This window comes from Gekko japonicus, unplaced genomic scaffold, assembly GCF_001447785.1.
Source record: "Gekko japonicus isolate JY-2015 unplaced genomic scaffold, Gekko_japonicus_V1.1 scaffold7, whole genome shotgun sequence".
Classification (NCBI taxonomy): Eukaryota; Metazoa; Chordata; class Lepidosauria; order Squamata; family Gekkonidae; genus Gekko; species Gekko japonicus.
In genome coordinates this window covers 434659-449646 of record NW_015159711.1, presented here as the reverse complement: position 1 = coordinate 449646, position 14988 = coordinate 434659, and the positions used below count along the sequence as shown (strand labels likewise).

Below are 14988 nucleotides of genomic sequence, written 5' to 3'. Positions count from 1 at the left end.
GCAGTCACTGTCTGCAGTGATCTTGGATCCCAGGAACGTTAATTCTGTCAGTACTTCCATGACTTCTCCTTCTATTTGCCAAGGAGTGATGGGGCCGGATGCCATGATCTTAGTGGGGTTTTTTTTTAATGTTGAGTTTCAAGCCAACTTTTGCACTCTCCTCTTTCACCCTGAGCAAAAGGCTCTTTAGGTCCTCTTCACTTTCTGCCATTAGAGTGGTATCATCTGCATATCTGAGGTTGTTGATGTTTTTCCTGGCAATCTTAATTTCGGCTTGTGATTCATCCAGGCCGGCATTTCACATGATGTACTCTGCATATAAATTAAATAAACAGGGTGACAATATACATCTTTGCTGTACTCCTTTTTCTATGCTAAACCAATCAGGTGTTCCATATCCAGTTCTAACTGTTGCTTCTTGACTGTTATACCGGTTTCTCAGGAGACATGTGAGGTGGTCTGATACTCGCATCTCTTTAAGGATTTACCACAGTTTGTTGTAATCCACACAATCAAAGATTGTGGTGCAGCCTGCCAAACTATTTTTGGCTAACAACTAACAAACTATTTTCCATCTGTCACAGTACTGTGAGCGTCATGCTTTCCAGGGAGATGTGGTGGAGCTTTTTGAACTCTCCCCAGCTGCAATTCATTGGATTTAAATTTTAGATATTGGTATTTAGTGGGATTGTCCAATCCGTCTGCATACCCATTGTATCAACTTGGTTACGTATTTTTATATTATTATATGCTTCCTGTGTGTAACTGCCATACAAAAAATAAATACCCTTTGAGTAAATGCTGATATCAGTGTCAAACGTGGGCATTTGAAAGTGCTATTTTCGGTTTTTGTTCCATCCCTCTGCAGTCCTTACAATGCCTACAGAGTAGGTGACAAGTCCAGAAAGAGGCTTCCATAGGAATGGTTTCAGATCCTTCATCAAAATCTTGCTTCCAGTGTAGACCATGTCTCTTCTCTCACTTCATTCAGTTTTCTTTCCCAGTGGCTTTCTATTTCATATAGATCCTTATGCCACTTTTAGGCTTGTCAAAACTGGTTGGTTTTCTGTGACTGAGTGAAATATCTGTGAGTCCAAACCTGTCTCTACCCATCTACTTGTATCATCTTTGTCAACTCTCATTGGGAGCAGCTTTTCATCTAACAAGATCCTCATCTCCTGGGCAAGGACTATTTCAGCCTCTGCTGGGTTTGGGATGTTCCCAGTCTGCTCAGGGTTGCTTCAAGTTCTACCTTCAAACTTAGTGTAAGGTCCTTACCAAACCACCAGAAAGCCTCTATTTGCAGCTGGGACTCTTGTCTCTATTGTGTGATTACTTCCTGCTGGGGTTCCTTTGGATGAGAGTGCTCCAATAGCATTCTTATAATATTGGTTGTATTTATAAATACATAAGCAGAAAAGAAATGAAGGCAAAGAGGCACTGTCCCAAGGCAGGATATCTGCTTCTTCACATTCGTTCCCCAAGAGAAACCCTGCATCCCCAGATGTTTTCCCTTTAGCCAACTGTATGTGTGAGAGAGAGATACAGGTCCAATCTGCATTGGTCTTTCCTGTTGCTCTGCCGGCAGTCCCAAATCGTCTCACAAATCTTTGTCTGCATTGCTTGTCACAGCCATTCCTGTATTGTATCGACTCAGCATTGGCTGTCTGCATCATTTTCTTGCCCTGTAGTGGCGATTCCAAGGTCACTACAGCATCTCACCGGATTATGTAGATCTGGTTTTCAGCCGCAGCAATTCCTCCTCCCTGCCCTTGAGCGGCTGTGAGTGATAAGCAGACACCTGGAGCCAAATCCTCCCCACCCCCCAGTTTTTCTCTGATCATGTTTCTTTGCTGGTGGGTTAGAAGCACACCCACCCCAAACCATGATATTTCCTGGGGCAGTCCCCAGAATGCCCTGCCTAGCAACCGCTGGGTGTTTTGTGTTTTTTATCCAGCTCGTTCACTTTTCAGCCCCCCTCTGCCAGGTCACCTCCTTTACTTTCTGCAGGAGGGTGTCGCAGGTACCATTTCCTCCCCACAGCGCAGTGCCCTGCTGGCGCCCCAGGAGTCTGCTCCTCCCCCTTCTCTCATGTGCTCTCCCTCCCGGGTGCCCCTGCGGTCACCATAGTGAGGTCTGATGCAGACAGCAAGCTTTTATCCCAAGCCAAAATGGGAGGGAAAGGGGAACAATGTACAACAGCGCCACAACAGACTGAGACTGCTTTAGGCTGTGGTTACACGGCACAGTAATTGCGCCTTGTTCCTGCTTTAATTTAAACGGGAATATTTGGCTGCAGGTTCGGATGTCTACATAGCCATCCCCCTTACTGGCTGCTGGCCATCCCCCTCACCCTCGTCCCCATCTAGCGGTGGCAGCAGCTGCCCCGGGCAACCGCAGGGCCGTCCTTGCCATCGGCCCTGTCGCCGCTGGCCTGGCGCACCTTCTCCCAGCACTTCTGGGCGATCAGGAGGTTGAGGCCCAGCAGGAAGGTGCGAGGCACGGGCCGCGCTGCTTGGGTGCCATCTCCGCCACCTCCTTGTCGCCCCCGTCCAGGCTGCCGGAGCCCCCACTTCTCATTCCCGCCTCCACCAGGATGCTGTAAACACTGACTTTTTTAAAAAAAATGGATTTATTAAGTGCATGTATGCCCGTGTGCTCAAACCGGAAGCTTTTTAAAAAACAAACAAACAAAAACCTACAGAGAGTGGTCAGACGGCCCTATTCGCAATCATTGCGAAAGACAGCTGTCCATATAGGTGAAATCGCGCATTCAAAGCGCAAGAGCCAGGAAAGTACTCGATTTTCCCGGGGTCAGGAAAGCAGGCGAGAGTGAGCCTGCTTAAGCATGGGAGGCGGTTTGGCGCATGTGAACAGGAAATTTAAATGCGGGAGGAAACAGCGGCGAATCCCAATCAAAGGGACAGTGTGACCTCACCCTTACACAGCAGCTGCAGATTCAGCCACAGAGACTTTCCTCAACCTTTGGCCATCTCCTTCAAATACTTGGAGAGATTCCCCACTCAGTAAACTCAGGCCCTGTTCATACGAGGCGTTTTGGGCCGGGAGGGGGACGGAACGGGGGTGGAGCAAACGGGCGCGATCCCACGGCAACATCTGGGAATCGTTGCCTGCCCGTCCCTGATCAGTCCCTACCGCCGAAAACGCGCACTAAAAAAGAACCACCTACCTAGGTGGTTGTATCCATTGGAGCGCCGCAAGCCAGGCTGTGGGATCGGCCAGCGCGTCTTTGCACTGGTGCATCCCGGCCCCCTGCCGTACTGCACATGCTCAAGCATGCGCAGTTCGACAGCCTCCCCCTCCCAATCCGACTCTTCCTCCCCGGCATCTGATCGTGCCGGGGAGCGCTGCGCCACAGCTCGGGATCCATGGGATCCCGCCATGGCGTTCCAACTTTGGTGCAACTCACATTAGCCGCAGATCAGCCGTCCTTTTCCCTGCCGTGTGGCAGGGACCTCAGAAAGCTAGAGTAGTATGGTGGTTAGAATGTCAGGCTAGAATCTAGGAAACCCACATTCATATGTGCTTTGGGTTCCCATTGGAGTACCAATATCTAAAATAGAAATGTATCTGTCTACAATTTAACTTTCATTTAGGTAACATTAGCTGCCAATTTTGTGCTGTACCTTAACAAAAGAACAGTTGCGTGTAACACTGTTTAGTTCCCATCTTGTGTTAGCCTTGGCTTGAGTTTAATGTGGCATTAGCATGTGTTAGAACTTTTTGTCAAGGAACCAAAGCTGCAGAGTTTCTTATTACTACGTACAAATTGTTAACTCTCCATAAATACCTCTGTTGATACTGATGAAAGTCAAAGGACTGCCAAGTTTTAAAACCTGTTTTAGATTCATAAGTGGGCAGCAAGTACTAAAACTGCTTTGTCACTGTGGCAATATTGTCACGTTCCACCCAAGGCTAATCTCCTTTGTTAGCTACCTACGAACTAGGACATTTATATAATCTTGTTTTTATAGTTGCAGATCTCTATTTCCTACTGTCTAATAAAGGATTGCTGAAAAGTTAAGGGCTTCTTCATTGCCTGCTCACTTAAAGTTTGCTCTCTCAATTTCATTTTTTTAATTAGAACAGCATAGTTGTTTCTTCATATGAACCCCTGGGGTATCTTGTAGTAAAAGGAAACTGCAATAGTATTTCACTTAAAAGTATTCTTTATATTGCCTAAGATCTGTGCTAATGATAGCCTGTGTCGCTTGTTCTAGGAAGTGTAGGATATGTTGTTGGTTTTTTTAAAAAAAGAACCCTTTTGTTGACACAGCAAGTTCCTACCAGTCTTTCACATAGTTAAAATAATGTAAGAACATAAGAAGAGCCCTGGTTCTCTCTGTCTAGTCTCTCGACTAGGGATGGGCATGAACTGAATCACAAAGCAAAATTCAATATGTTGTTGGAGGCTTTCATGGCCAGAGTTCATTAGTTGTTGTAGATTTTCCAGGCTGTATGGCCATGGTCTTGGCATTGTAGGACCTGACATTTTGCCAGCAGCTGTGACTGGCATCCTCAGAGGTATAACACAGAAAGATGGAGTACTCTCTGTGTCAAGGTGAGAAGAAAAATGGTAGGCAGGTAATTTATATCTACTAAGGAAGGTGGGGTAGGGCAAAGTCATTATCTTGTAGGCGTTCCCCAGGCTGTGACATGTTCATGGAGGAGCTTTCCTGAGGAGGTTCTTTTGCATATGGATTGGCTGTTGAAATTCTAATCTTATCTGTAGTGCTGTTGTACGATGTAGAGCATTTTGTGTTTTTCAGGACAGGAAACCATGGCCTATTTATTTTTAAACTCTCTTTCCTGTTGAAATTGTGTTTATGTTTATAAATTTCAATGGCATGTCAGATTACACAGGGAAGTTCCTCCATTAGCATGTCACAGCCTCCATTAGCATGTCACCTTGACACAGAGAGTACTCCATCTTTCTGCATTATACCTCTGAGGATGCCAGCCACAGCTGCTGGCGAAACGTCAGGTCCTACAGTGCCAAGACCACGGCCATACAGCCCGGAAAATCTACAACTAAAGCAAAATTCGTCATGAATTTTGCCCTGTTCGTGGTTCACGAACAGAAGTTTGCGATGGGTCTACCATCACAACCTTCCATGAACTTTTAAAGCACTTTGTGATGGTTCATGGATGGAGCAGAAAGCAGGGGTTTAAAGGGACTCCAAGTCCTTTTAAATCCCTGCTTTCTGTTCCCCACAAAAGCCACAAAAACAGCTGAGCAGCAGGGAGCACTTCCCCATGCAGCTGTTTTTCAGGCTATCTTCTGCAGTCCCTTTAAAGAGCAGCTGGCTCCCCATCACTCAGCTGTTTTTTGGCTTTCTGCAAATCCTGTTTAAAGAGACTGTGGTTCCTTCCAACAGGGTTTGCAGGGCCACGAACTGGTTTGTTTCACCAACAAACCAAACCACATTTTCCCAGTTCATGCTCATCCCTACACTCTACTCCATGCATAATTTTATAAACCTCTATTATGTCCCCCCCCCCCCCACCCGTCCTTTCTCTAACCTGCAGAGTCCCGCGCACTCTTCAGCCTTTCCTCATAGGGAAGGTGCGTCAACCTCCTAAAGCCAGTTTGGTGTAGTGGTTAAGTGCGCGGACCCTAATCTAGGTTTGATTCCCCACTCCTCCACTTGCAGCTGCTGGATGACCTTGAGCAAGCCATAGTTCTGTCAGAGCTGTTCTTGAAAGAGCAGTTCTTGAAAGAGTTCTCTCAGCCCCACCTACCTCACACGGTGTCTTTGTGGGGAGGGAAAGGAGTTTGTAAGCCGCTCTGAGACTCCAAGTGAAGGGCGGCGTATAAATCCAATGTCTTCCTCTTCTTCTTCTTCTTCACCTTGGTTTGCCCTCCTCTGTACTTTTTTCAGATCTGCAATGTCCTTTTTGAGATACAGTGACCAGAACTGTACACAGTATTCCAAATGAGGCCGCACCATAGATCTATACAGGGGCATTAACCTTTAAATTCTTCTATGTTTTCCTGTGGGATGGGATTTATGGTGGGACGAGGGTTTGCTGTTACTCTGGTTGCAAAGAAGTAACAAATAACAAGTAACAATACAGGGGCATTACAATATCACCTGTTTTATTCTCAATCCCTTTCCTAATAATCCCAAACATAGAGTTTGTCTTTTTCACCACTGCAGCACACTGGGTTGACACTTATAGAATCACGGAGTTGGAAAGGGCCATACAGGCCATCCAGTCCAACCCCATGCTCAGTGCAGGATCAGCCTACAGGATCCCTGACAAGTGTTTGTCCAGCTGCTGCTTAAAGGCTGCCAGTGAGGGGGAGCTCACCACTTCCCTAGACAGCTGATTCTACTGTTGCACAACTCTTACTGTAAAAAAGTATTTTGTAATATCCAGCCAGTAGCTCCCCACCCTTAATTTAAACCCATTATTGTGAGTCCTATCCTCTGCTGCCAACAGGAACAGCTCCCTGCCCTCCTCTAAGTGACAGCAATTCAAATACTTAAAAAGAGTAATCATGTCCCCCTTCAACCTCCTCTTCTCCAGACTACACATTCCCAAGTCCCTCATTGAGCTATCCGCTACAACCCCAAAATCTTTTCCCCTCTCAGTCTCAGCAAGTTCAGACCGCATTAGCTTATACTTGAAGATAGGATTTATTTTAACCTGATTTTTATCAGAGTTCTACCAGATTGATGCTTTCGTGACTTTGGTGGTAAATTTTAAATATTTTATTTATTTAAAATATTTATACACCACCTTCTCTCTGTAAGCCCAAGGCAGCTAACAGTGCAACAAGAAATTGCAAGGAGCCAAAGACAAGACTCTGTTAGTAAGATTATGAATGCAGCCAGATCTGCCAAAACAGTTTCCCTCCTAGTGCCCTTTGAATGGAAACTGTTTTGCTTTCCTACGGCCCCGTTCATACGAGCCCATTTGGGCCGGGAGCGGGACGGAACTGGGGCGGAGCAAACAGGCGCGATCTCACCTCAACATCTGGTGAGCGTGCCGTCTCCGTCCCTGATCCGGCCCAAATGGCAATACCCCGCTGCAAAGACGAACCACCTATCTAGGTGGTAGCAATCGTCTGGGGCGCCCCAAGCCGGCCGTGGGATCGGCGGCGCGTCCTTGCGCCGCCGCATCCCGGCCCCCGGCCGTACTGCGCATGCTCGGGCATGCGCAGTTCGGCAGCCTCCCCCTCCCATCTGGCTCGTCCTCCCCGGCGTCTGCTCTTGCCGGGGAGAAGAGGCGCTGCGGCCAGGGGATCCGTGGGATCCCGCCGCAGCGTCTCAACTTTGGAGCGGCTCTATTTAGCCGCGCTTTACCTCGTCGTTTCCCTGCCGTGTGGCAGGGGCCTACATACAGCAAGTGAAGTTGCTATCCACACCCACTTTGGTAGGCCGTTTCAGAGTCTGAGAGCTACCCCCCCCCACACACACACACACAGCTCATAGCTTAACTGTTGCTACACAGACAACCTGAAGAGAGGGCATCACAAGGAGAAGGCTTTCTAAGGAATTAGCTAGCATGTGAGAATATACAGGGAGAAGTGATTTGACAAGTATCATCAGTTCCCTAAACTGAGGAGAGCTTTAAAGGTAATAGCCAGCACTATATTAATAACTATAATTAATAAATATAATTACTTTTTAAAACCCACCTACCTAAAGAGCACTGAAAGTGCCATAGAAGTGAGTATGAACCCAGCTGTGCGCCCAGACAGAATCTTGAATGGCTAAAAGTGATAGCTGTCTACAAAAGTGAACTATATTTCAAGCCCATCCATATGATCATGAGTCAGTTCAGATGTAATGTTCATCAAAACTAGAACATATGGTTCCATTGCCTTTCTCAGGAAACCACAGTCTACTTGGGAACAGTGATCAAACTGGGTTGCAATTCTGTTTCTGGGGAAACCTCTGTTGGCCTGGGTCATATGTAATCACAAGCTATGATTTGCTGAAAGAAAATAGGGGAATCTGAGTGCCCAAGAATGGGATGGAGGCGTACCCAAACTCAAGGGTTACATGGAAAATTAAACTTAGTAGCATAGCTCAATATGACAAAATGCTATTCAGAATGCAAATAGAGAGAACTGTAGGGCAGGAATGGCCCTAATCTCCTGCCCACTGCCACTGTCATGTGCTCTGATTCCCAGCTGGGGTTGCTGCTGCTGGGAAGGGCTTCTTCTTTGTCTTGCCACCATTAGAAGAAGAACAATGTCAGGGGGAACTATCCCATGACCACAGCCCTGTGGCATGAGCATCAGGCATAGACAGGGATGTGAAAATCTGTGGGAGGGGGGACAGAGAACTTGGGAGGTGGAATTCTTCCTCCCCCCCACTTTCCACCATATGCAGTGTTGGAAAGGGTAGAGCTGAGCTCTGTGGTGTGTGGTGTTCACACTTGCTAGATTCTGGCTGAGTATTATGGGAAGAACTTTTCTCAAGGGCTGACTGGCTAGCAACCTAGAAGAACCTTTTCCAGTGTTACATGTGTCTTTGGACTGTATGATGGCATAGCTCATTTAGTCAAGATGTGTCTGCTGTGCAGATTGTGTAGGTCAGTCTGTACACATATGTGCCAGAAAGATAATCCTATTGCAACAGGTGACTCTGGTGGCTTTTGGTCTCATTCAGGTGGTTGATTCTAGCCCCAGCTTATAGTTCAGAAGCATCATTACCTTTTGGTGCTACTGCAGTAGCCACAAAGTAGCAGCCAATCAGTAAGGGTTAATGGACCCTCCTGTTCCCTGAAGCCATCATGTGGTTATGACTATATTAGAAAAACAGCATGCAGCATGCTGTCTACAGAATTCTCTGCCTGTGGTGTGGTGACGTTATTTTAAATCAAACAGACTGGATTGCAATGTGTCTGCCTTGTGCTGATATCACATGTGTGCACATAACCTAGTGGACAACTCCCACTCCCTCCAGACTCTTGATTGGCTTAGCAGAGAGGCTGTGCCCTATAAATACCTCTCTGTCTCACTCATCTTCCTTCTTGCTTTGCAAAGCCACTGGCAGGAAAGGAGGTAAGCTGAACAGGAAAAACGAGAAGTGCCTGGTTCTGTTGGTGCATATTACCATCTGGAGGGTGTGTGTGGAAGAATGCAAGCCTTTTAAAAAGGAGATCATAAAATACATTAATATTTTAAGTAAATAGATTGTCTAACTTTAGTTTCTCCCCAAGGAAGCCCAACACTGAAAGAAGAATGGCCAGGATGCAGCTTCAGCAGAAATGTAGTAACTGAGGATATTTTTCCCCACAAGGGCTGATAGCTTACCTTATCAGTGATCTCTACGAAATTTTTATATTTGATCGGATTTGAGCCCTTTCTGTCAGTTACTAATTTGGCTAACCAGCATTCTAGTTTGGAAGTGCCTAAAGAAAGATTGTATCAAAGCTATAGTGTTGGTATTCATCTCTTTCTTCATTCCATGGCTCTATGGAAAGTTGGTATCACTTCAGCAATACTTGGAATCAGCAGTCTGAACTCTTCACCCCTGCATCAAATTTACAGCCAACAGGTGTAATCTTGCTCTGGCTTGCTCTAAGAACTAGTAACACTGGGATATGTTCCAACAGATATGGTAAAGAATAGAGCATTGTGCTTTTCGAAACACTTTTCATTAGTAACCACTAAAAATATTTCTGATTAGAAATGCAACTTTGAAAGGTGCTGCGTATTTAATGTGTTTTGTGCCTGTTCTCAGATAACTTTAGTGTTAGGTTAATTGCACCAGTTCAGATACAGATGGTGTGTGATGTTGCATAGCTTCTACCACCTCTCTAGCACAGCACCTATTTGTTTCAGTGAGCCTTGTGCAGGAGGATAGCTGACGGCTTGTGCCTCTTGTTTGTCAACAAAAAGAGTGTGCCATTGGGATTCTTGGGCAGTGTGCTGACTTGGGCAGTCTCTACAGTTTCCCCTTTGTTAGCAGGAGTTAAGGGAACAATTGGCAGAGTTGCAAAATGGCTTTGGTTTATAGCGAGTGGATGCAAGCCAGTATACAATTGAATACTAGCTCTATCCTCGCTCTATACAAATGGTTTTCAGCAGGGAAATTCTAAAGCAAATAATGTTATTTAGTCGGAATGTTCCATGGACTTTTGTGTTAAACTGGCACATCCCAATCAGGCAGTTGTCTGCAAAGATTGTCTATTAGCTTGCAAAGTGTATTGGTAATTCAGATAAGCCTGGATTTTCCAAAATAGTAAACAAATTTAAATTTTACCATACAGATAAGTTTGACAGCTGATGAAATGGTTTATTAATTACTGTAACTTTTTGCTTTCTTCCAGTGCACTTGAAGTGGACACAATGCCAGTCATTAAGAGTCTAAGCCGGGCTGTCAGGCAGGTTTTGCAGAGACCAGGCTGTGGCTGTCAGGTTGCCGTCATGCCAGTTCGGTGTCATGGTTTCTCACCCCGGCAGATAACCTCAGATGCTAGTTTTCATTCTGTATCTTTCTCAGAAACAGATCATCCCAGAGTATTAATTACAGGTCAGTATATTTTACTACTGTTGCAGACTTCTTTTCTCTGAGCTGTTTGAATTTCCTTATTGCTAATTGTATCAAGCCACCTTAATTGGTCTGTATGAAAATGTATGGTTGGGGAAGCAATGATGATCTTATAAGCCACCCCCTTTAGCACAAGGTAGACTATATGCATAGCCCAGACAAGGACAGCAGGAGTGGAGAGTATAACTAAACAAGGAACATTGTTCCAAGCATCTTGCTTAGTAGGAAGAGGAGGAGGAGGAGATTGGATTTATACCCTGCCCTTCACTTGGAGTCTCAGAGCGGCTTACAAACTCCTTTCCCCTCCCCTCCCCACAACAGACACCCTGTGAGGTGGGTGGGGCTGAGAGAACTCTGACACAAACTGCTCTTTTTCAAGGACAGCTGTGCCAGAGCTTGTGACTGACCCAAGGTCACATCAGCAGGTGCAAGTGGAGGAGTGGGGACTCTAACCCGGTTCTCCCAGATTAGAGTCTGCACACTTAACCACTACACCAAACTAGCTATCTGAGAGGTAGCTCTTGTATCATTCTTCTTTGTAAACGTAGGTCTAGTCTCCCATCAGTATGCAACAGTAAATGGGTAGTATAGCATTTGATTGATCTTCAATCCTAGATGATACATATGTGTTGCAATTTTTATCTGTAGGAATAGAACTACTAGAAATATGTACTCTTTGAGCTGATATCCTAGATTGGGCTATAAAGCAATAGCTGTTGCCCATAAAATAGGGTGCTAATTATTTTGCTGCCTATGAGCACTCTGTCCTGCCACCTAGTGGTAGGATAAGTAAAATTCCTGATCTGATCATTTAAAATGGCCATTGCAAGTGGTGGGGTAGAAGCTGCTGGTCCCACCCGGAACAGCAGGAGGTATTGTGCTGTTCATTGTGTTTCCTTAAGAGCAAATGCTGAAATTCGAACCATACTAAGTTTGATCCTGGTTGTAGTAACACAAGTGTTAAGAAATGAGACCTTTTACTGGTAACCCTTGGTGGAAACTGGACCTTGGTAGACACTGGCAAGAACCCATCTAAACTGCCAATTGCTGTAGATAAAGCAATTCGGCTAACACAAGTCAAAAAGGACTTAAAAACAGTAGAAGGTTTTATGATTGTTTTATTGCCTATCTATGTGTTTTAATTATTTGTAAGCCTCCCTGAGACTGCTTCGGTGGGGAGGGTGGGGTATAAATTTGATAAATAAATAAATACAGTAGCTACACCCTGAAGTATTCTTAACTATCTAGTCAGTTTCTCCATAGAAAGATAATCCCCAGTAGAAATATACAAAACTTTCTCCAGTTTTTTTTTTAATGCAACATAACCCCTCCCCTTTAGGTTTGGCAAGCTCTGAATTAATTTCTTTTGATTTACCTCCTCTCGTTCTTGACTTTTAGGGGGATTAGGCCAGCTTGGAGTAGGACTTGCTAAACTCTTGAGGTAAGCTGTAACTTTTTGATACTTCTTATTTACAGCATGATATAGATGATATATTCCTAGAGAAAGAACAAGATTTCCATTAACCTTCACAATCAGTTTTTTATGTTACAAATGCAGGGAAACCATACCCTTATTGTTTCATGAATTCCTAAACTGGCAACAAAAGGGCGGTCTCCAAAGCTGACCATGCTTAACATGGCCAGTTTAAGGTATTTTGTCAACCCAAGTAAAGGTAAAGGTTCCCTTGCTCGAAAGCCAGTCGAATCCAACTCTAGGGTTGCGGTGCTCATCTCCGTTTCAAAGCCAAAGAGCCAGCACTGTCCGAAGACGTTTCCATGGTCATGTGGCCGGCATGTCTAAACACCAAGGCGCACGGAACGCTGTTACCTTCCCACCAAAGTGGTACCTATTTATCTATTTGCAATTTCTTGCTTTCAAACTGCTAGGTTGGCAGGAGCTGGAACTAGAGATGGGAGCTCACTCCGTCATGCGGCAACTCGGGTCTTGAACTGCTGAACTACTGACCTTCCACAGCCTGCAGTTCAGCGTCTTAACCCCTTGAGCCACCGCAGCTCCAAAGGAAGCTTCTATTGCTTCCTCCCAGCTAGCGGTGATTTTTAAAATTTATTTATTTATTAGACTTATATCCCGCCCTTCCACACGGGCTCAGGGCGGCTAACAAGAGGCAAATGGTGGCCCAGAAACCTACACTAGTGCCTCACGTGCTACCAATAGCAGGGAGAAAGCTGAATCCTTGTGGAGCATCGGTGCCTTCCTCATCATGCCACCCCAAGCATCTACTTGGATGCTTTGTCTGGAGAGCCAGCTCTGCAGGCTTAGTACACTGATCTGGGTTGATACAGAAATTTGTGGAATGAACTATACTTAAGTAGCTCATATCTCCTTTTGAGAGATGTAATGGAAACTTTCGTATTTTGGAATGTCTTCTGAAAAAGATTTTTCTAATTGAAATGTTTTGAGAAGTGTCCTGAAACTAATGGTAGCATCTTCTTTAGAAAACGCTTTGGGAAGAACAATGTGATCCTGTCAGATATTAGAAAGCCACCTGATCACGTCTTCTATAGCGGTAAGTGGCCACATTATGAGCAGGCACATTTTCTTTACAATCCAGTAAATATGGCCTTCTTCCTGCAAGAGAGAGTTTCCTTTGTGAAGTAGTCTTGGTGGTATCCTTCTTAATAATCTTCAAGTGGATTCCTTAGGAGGGGTCATGGAATGGTAGAGCATCAGCTTTGCTTGACAAGGTCCCAGGTTCAATCCCTGGCATCTCCAGTTAAAAGGATCACGTTGTACATGATGTGACTATCTCTGTCCAAGACCCTGGAGAGCCACTGCCCATCAGAGCAGACAAGACTGAGCTTGAATAGACCAGGGGTCTGGCTCAGGATAAGATGCATTCAGGTGTTCATGTGTGCAGGTTTAGGGCTTATGTACTATTTTTCTCTGTTCCCCCCACTCCCACCTGTCCATTCAACAGGGAAGAAGTGAACACCTGCCCCAGGAGACTCATGGATATGTGACCACAAGATTACTCCTAATTTATGAAGATGGTTTAATGTACCCATCTCCTAGTTTAACCATTTCATTTCCCCTGTTATGAGTGGAGCACAAGGCCGGGATTTGTCCTTAAGCGTATTTGAACATATTCTTCTCTTATTCCTTCTGCTTGAAAAAGTTCAGCTACGTGAGATTATTTATCTTCCTGCCTCATCTACTTCATTTGACTTTAAGATGGCCAAAGTCTAATGTTAGTTTAGCGTTAGCTACTTAACTTTCTAAAGAGAGGATCTTTCATAATAGAGGTTAATTTAAACCATATTTACTTTTCTACTTAAGTAGTGTGTGATGACCTGAAACATCAAAATGTAGGCAAGGTAGCCAGATCAGGTTTCTTCTAATGGTAGCACAATGGCAATTGAGTTTCATAAATGGTAAACCAGCCAAATGCATGCATTTAATCTTCTTTTGCACTATGGAAGACAGCATGATAAAGGGCTTGCACTATGGAAGACAGCATGATAAAGGATATGTGCACCTAAACTGTTTGGGACTTTTAAAAGTTGTTCACTCATCACATTATTACCTTTTATTTACAGCTTGTTTTCTCAGTGCTTCAAAAGCCTATTTGATCAGAGAAAATGGTTTTCCACTGGTGGAAAAAGGGAGGAAGGGGCCCCCTGTGACCACCAGAAAATCTATGCTGTGGATCATGGACAAAAGCTATCAAGGATAAGGGCTGCAATAGAAAGGGGAATTGGCCAAGGCTGAGCAAAACAACTGGCTGGGTCCAACCCACTGATATTTATATGAACATTTGTTTCTCTAGAGAAACAGTACATAAGAACATAAGAGACGCCAGTGTTGGATCAAGCCAAAGGCCCATCCAGTCCAACACTCTGTCACACAGTGGCCAAAAATACCAGGTGCCATCAGGAGGTCCACTGTGGGGCCAGGACATTAGAAGCCCTCCCCCTGTTGACCCCCCCCCCCCCCCCCCCCCCACCCAAAACAAACAACACACCCCCCCCCCCCCAAGCACCAAGAATACAGAGCATCACTTGCCCTGGAGTTCCTATCTATACCTTGTGGCTAATAGCCACTGATGGACCTCTGTTCCATATGCTTATCTAATTCCCTTTTGAAGCCGTCCATGCTTGTAGCCGCCACCACTTCCTGTGGCAGTGAATTCCAAGTGTTAATCACTCTTTGGGTGAAGAAGTACTTCCTTTTATCCGTTCTAACCCGACCACTCAGCAATTTCATGGAGTGCCCACGAGTTCTTGTATTGTGAAAAAGGGAGAAAAGTACCTCTTTCTCTGCCTGCTCTATCCCATGCATAATCTCATAAACCTCAATCATGTCACCCCTGAGTCATCATTTCTCCAAGCTAAAGAGCCCTAAGCGCTTCAACCTTTCCTCATAGGGAAAGTGTTCCAACCCTTTTATCATTCGAGTTGCCCTTTTCTGCACTTTTCTCAAAGCTAGAATATC

General features: G+C 45.1%; 1 protein-coding gene across 2 annotated transcripts in view; it reads left to right on the top strand.

Annotated features, from left to right (window-relative positions):
* The window catches only part of LOC107113798 (L-threonine 3-dehydrogenase, mitochondrial-like), a 60380-nt gene that overhangs the window by 29915 nt on the left and 15477 nt on the right, over window positions 1-14988 (top strand). Inside the window, exons 1-4 of one of the 2 annotated variants that reach the window (XM_015415521.1) lie at window positions 9026-9043; window positions 10315-10517; window positions 11934-11976; window positions 12993-13063. In XM_015415521.1, the coding sequence (XP_015271007.1) occupies window positions 10334-10517; window positions 11934-11976; window positions 12993-13063 (298 nt within the window). In that variant the 5' untranslated portion in view covers window positions 9026-9043; window positions 10315-10333. Of the gene's footprint in view, window positions 1-9025; window positions 9044-10314; window positions 10518-11933; window positions 11977-12992; window positions 13064-14988 lie in introns of those variants that run through there. The other variant, XM_015416269.1, reaches the window with a different exon arrangement.